The sequence below is a fragment of the Pseudorasbora parva genome, chromosome 5 (assembly GCF_024679245.1).
Source record: "Pseudorasbora parva isolate DD20220531a chromosome 5, ASM2467924v1, whole genome shotgun sequence".
Classification (NCBI taxonomy): domain Eukaryota; kingdom Metazoa; phylum Chordata; class Actinopteri; order Cypriniformes; family Gobionidae; genus Pseudorasbora; species Pseudorasbora parva.
This window is the reverse complement of record NC_090176.1, coordinates 44,143,283-44,147,499: the sequence shown is the minus strand read 5'-3', so window position 1 is coordinate 44,147,499 and position 4,217 is coordinate 44,143,283. Positions and strand designations below refer to the sequence as shown.

The window sequence follows — 4,217 nt, the reverse complement described above, 5'->3', positions numbered from 1 at the left end:
TAATATTAAAGAGATTGCATTAGTGTAAGCTGATAAGAAGGAAAGGTAGAGAAACAAAAAGTAAACTTGCATTACCACACTAGTTCACATTTTAGGCAAAACAGCTGTTAATCGTTATAAGCAACTAATGCAAAGCAATCAGATGGAATTAAGTGTCTCCACCCACAATTCAGACTAATAAATAGGGCCTTAACTCAATCACCAGTACTAAGCTGTTGTCTGCAGTCTCTGGAAAGAGCTGCTCTGAGAGTTTTTACGGTCTTAGAAAACGTAAATTCTCCAGCAGGCTCTCCTGAAACTGAAAACACCAGCTGCTATTTTTCCAGCAATTGAAGATGTGGTGGATTCTGCTTTTCTTGGAATGGCTTGGGGACTGGGCTTTTGGCACATTCTGGTATCTGTTTGGCAGGAGAAGTGGGCTGTGCCAGGGAGCTATTAGTCCTCCTGGTCCACTAGTTGTAGACCAGAAGAAAAAGGACAGAGTGCTCCAGAAAGGTACATAAACGTGCTATTCATGAAACAAGCTGACTGCAAATTACAAGTGCCCATTGTTAACTTCTGTTATTTTGTGACCTACAGGATTTGATAAACTTGAAGTGCCCAGTAACTTGGATGTCATTGTGATTGGCAGCGGTATTGGTGGTTTAACTGCAGCAGTAACTTTAGCCAAACTAGGAAAGAAAGTCCTGGTGTTGGAGCAAGACAAGAAGGCAGGAGGCCTGTGTAAGACCTTCAATGTGAAAGACTATGAGTTTGACTGTGGTAAGATCCTCAACGATGTTCATGGAGTTAGGTTCATGACCACTTTTGAATTTTGACGTCACTTACACAATGTATATTTGTCAGGCTTCCGTTATGTTGGACAACTTCATGAGAACAGCTTACTAAAAGTTGCATTGGATCTGCTCACTGACGGTCAGGTGCATTTTGCTGAGCAGGCTTCCCATGTGGACACGGTTGTTATTGGTAAAGGAGCTCAATGCAAAAAATACACCATTTACAGTGGCAAGAAGCAGATGGAGGCTCATCTTAAGACACAGTTTCCCAATGACTCTAAAGCTGTAGAGGAGCTCTTCAAAATAATGAAGGTATTTAGTTTGATGGCTCTTGAGTTTTATTTATCAGGCATTATGGTTTTCTCACATTGTCTTTGCCTTCTAGATTTGTTCCCAGAAGATCCATCTGCTCTGTATGCTGAAGATGGTCCCACTGTGGTTTGCTCGCTTCATATTGTGGAGTGGAATCGCTGACTTGATCTCCCCAATTTTCAAATACTCCCGCACCAGTACAACTGACATAGTCAAGTCTTTTACCAGCAACCGTGACCTCCTCACTGTGTTTTCTCAAATATTTTATGGTAAGAGACAAGAATTGTCTATTTTGTTATTTTAAACTTATTTTGCATTCTTTGCAACGGTTTCACTAGAATCTCTTTCTTCTGAAGGTGTCCCACCAAAACAAGCCAGCTGCATGATCGACGCCCTTTTCCTGCACCACTCCAAGCGTGGTGTGTATTATCCTGAAGGTGGTGCTAGTGAGATCCCGTACCACATGATTCAGGTTTTGGAAAAGCATGGAGGAAAAGTCCTGGTCAATGCTCCTGTGTCTAGCATTCTAGTTGATGGAAAACAAAATGCATATGGTAAGTTCTGAACTAGGGCTGTGAAGCAAGAATAAGTCTGCTTTATGGCACAAAGTTTAATACTGAAAAAGGCCTCACAAACTTTATGGCATCAGAGCCACATTATCAGGTGTGTGACACAAACAAGAGCGGTCTCTTTGCTTAGGAGTGGCTGTGAAAACCGGAGGTGAAGATGCTGAAATTTGGGCTCCTGTGATCATTTCAAGTGCTGGCATATTCACCACCTTCAAGAAGCTTCTGACTCCAGAGATCCGGGCAAATCCAAGTATGTGACTGTCTTCAATACACGTGTTATTTACTCCCCACAAAGTGCTTGCTTTACTAGCCAGATTTTATGTGCACCCAACCCCCTGCCTGCTTCTCACAGAGATCCAGGATTATGTTCATACTCTAAAGCCAGGCAAAGGCTTTTTCCAGGTGTTTGCGGGCTTTAATGCCACTAAAGAAGAGCTGGACATCTCATCAACCAACATGCGACTCTATAAGAGCAATAATATGGATGATATGTAGGTGTTCCTTTCCAATCACTTCAGTCTGCATCTCTTTACTGTCCATAAACTATCAATTGACTCTTTAGCATGGACGAGTACTTTAATTCAGAAAAAGAGGACGCACCTGACAGCATCCCAATGATGTACATTTCCTTCCCCTCTGCTAAGGATCCCACCTCAAGCACTCGCTTCCCAGGTTAACTTTCTCTCTGTATTTTGTACACCCAGAACCATCAAAATGGTAAATGACTGACTAAATTTTTTTTTTTTTTTTTTAAAGGGCAGTCCCGTATGGTACTCCATACTATGGTCAATCCAAAGTGGTTTGGCCAGTGGAACAATGTCAATGAGACTGAAAGAGAACAAGAATATGAAAGCTACAAGATGCGATTTGCTAATCATCTCTTTGACTGGGCTTGTGTCCACTTTCCAAAGCTGAAAGAGAAGGTAAACTTGTCCTATATCATGAGTGCTGATTGACTTGACTTATGACGCATATATCTTGCATTTCCTGCCTTCTGTAGTTGGTGTTGTTGCATGCAGTCAGTCCCATCAACATGCATGGGCTTGAGGCCACACATGGGTCCATGCTGTCTGCAGAACACAGTTTGGAGCGCTTCCAGCCTCTGAACATTGCCAAGATCAGGTGTAACACTCCCATCAAGAACCTCTACCTGTCAGGTAATATTCAAAGTGTTTTAAATGGACACAGCTATGAAGTCGTTTTTTTTGGATCAGCTTTCATTATTCAAATATTGGACTTAATGCTGTGCTTGACCAGTCAGAATTATTCAGGGAGCCTCTACCTGTCAGGTGATGTTCTGTCTAACTTGTTTTAGGGGTGTAAGGACTACTGTTAAATATAAAATGGAGACTGAGAAATCAAACGGCAACACCAGTACAATAGTATTTAAGAGTATTTAAAAAGATGAAAAGTGAAATGGTTTTTTATATATAGTGAAATTTAAAATCCCTTTCTAAGAGCGCTCTACAAGCTTTCATAAGAGAACAAACTTCAAATTCAACAAATGCAAATGTTCAGATAAAGACTATCCTAAAATGGAATATTTTGAGAGATGACAAAATTAATGGTGCTTTTTCAGTTTTTGCCATTGAACAGTAGCTTTCAGGTTGAATGGATAATTTGCACTCTGTACACATTACAGTAATTTAAGCCTTGTCAATTTAAACAAATGTTAATGTGCTGTTCCTGCCTGACCGGCGTACATACACTCAATACCTGGTTGATGTTGTGACTGTCCAGTCATACTGGTGCATGCAGCACTCATGCAATTGAACAAGGCTTACAAAGTGAGAATTTTTTTTTTTTTAAATCATCGTTGTTGTAACCTATTGGATACACATTCTGGCTGCACATTGACAAACACTAGCTGAACCCCTGTCTTGTGCATGATTTCAAACCACACCTCAGATGCGTCATCAGATTTAAGATGAAAGTGTGCAACCTTGGGTAGAGAAGTTGTCTTTAAAATGTCCTCTCAATGTATTCTCAGGAGAGGATGTCTTCTCTGCTGGTTATGCTGGTGCTTTACATGGTGGCCTTCTCTGTGCTTCAAGTGTTGTGGATCACTGTCTGTATGTTGACCTCGTACTCCAACAGAAGAAACAGAAGAGGAAGGCAGCCAAGAAGCTGGAGTGAGAATTATTTTTTTTTCCTGTCTCTATACAGGATGTTAGTCTAATGACCATACTTGTTCTCTTGAATTTTCTGCTGCAACTCTGAATAAAGCTGATTCCTGCACAGTGTTCCTGTTAATGAGTACCATGTTGGTGGTCTTACGCTAGAACAGAATGAGAAAATACTCTATTCAAATACTTGACAGCCCAAATGATTTTGCAGAAACCATTTGTTTCAATACTGCTACCTTGTATACCCAGTTCTTAATTGACTGACTAAATGGTTGGTAACTGTTCATGGTCTGTCACAAGATGGGAGCATTTAACTTTAGTTTATTGTCAAGAATTTTGGCAAAAGTTGTTCCTGGTTGACTTTGGTTGGGAGGGGCATTTGCACTAGGAAGATAGACATATTACTGTGGCGCTTTTTTTTTTTTTTTTTTTTT

The 4,217-nt window shown here is 40.6% G+C and overlaps 1 protein-coding gene across 1 annotated transcript; it reads left to right on the top strand.

The window, feature by feature from the left end:
- The first annotated feature begins 212 nt into the window (after positions 1 to 212).
- On the top strand, positions 213 to 3,895 carry LOC137076167 (inactive all-trans-retinol 13,14-reductase-like). The gene is made up of 11 exons (XM_067445109.1): positions 213 to 495; positions 580 to 762; positions 847 to 1,088; positions 1,162 to 1,357; positions 1,445 to 1,642; positions 1,788 to 1,907; positions 2,010 to 2,148; positions 2,220 to 2,329; positions 2,414 to 2,580; positions 2,658 to 2,814; positions 3,648 to 3,895. Exons 1-11 carry the CDS (start codon positions 336 to 338, stop codon positions 3,791 to 3,793), a joined length of 1,818 nt encoding a protein of 605 aa, XP_067301210.1. The 5' UTR covers positions 213 to 335; the 3' UTR covers positions 3,794 to 3,895.
- Positions 3,896 to 4,217: the final 322 nt, after the last annotated feature.

Excerpts from the sequence above, each read along its gene's own strand:
- LOC137076167 (XM_067445109.1), top strand. The coding sequence starts at position 336 with ATGTGGTGGATTCTGCTTTTCTTGGAATGGCTTGGGGACTGGGCTTTT. Across the intron at positions 1,089-1,161 it reads AGCTCTTCAAAATAATGAAG|ATTTGTTCCCAGAAGATCCA; the intron begins GTATTTAGTTTG and ends TTTGCCTTCTAG. Across the intron at positions 2,815-3,647 it reads CAAGAACCTCTACCTGTCAG|GAGAGGATGTCTTCTCTGCT; the intron begins GTAATATTCAAA and ends ATGTATTCTCAG.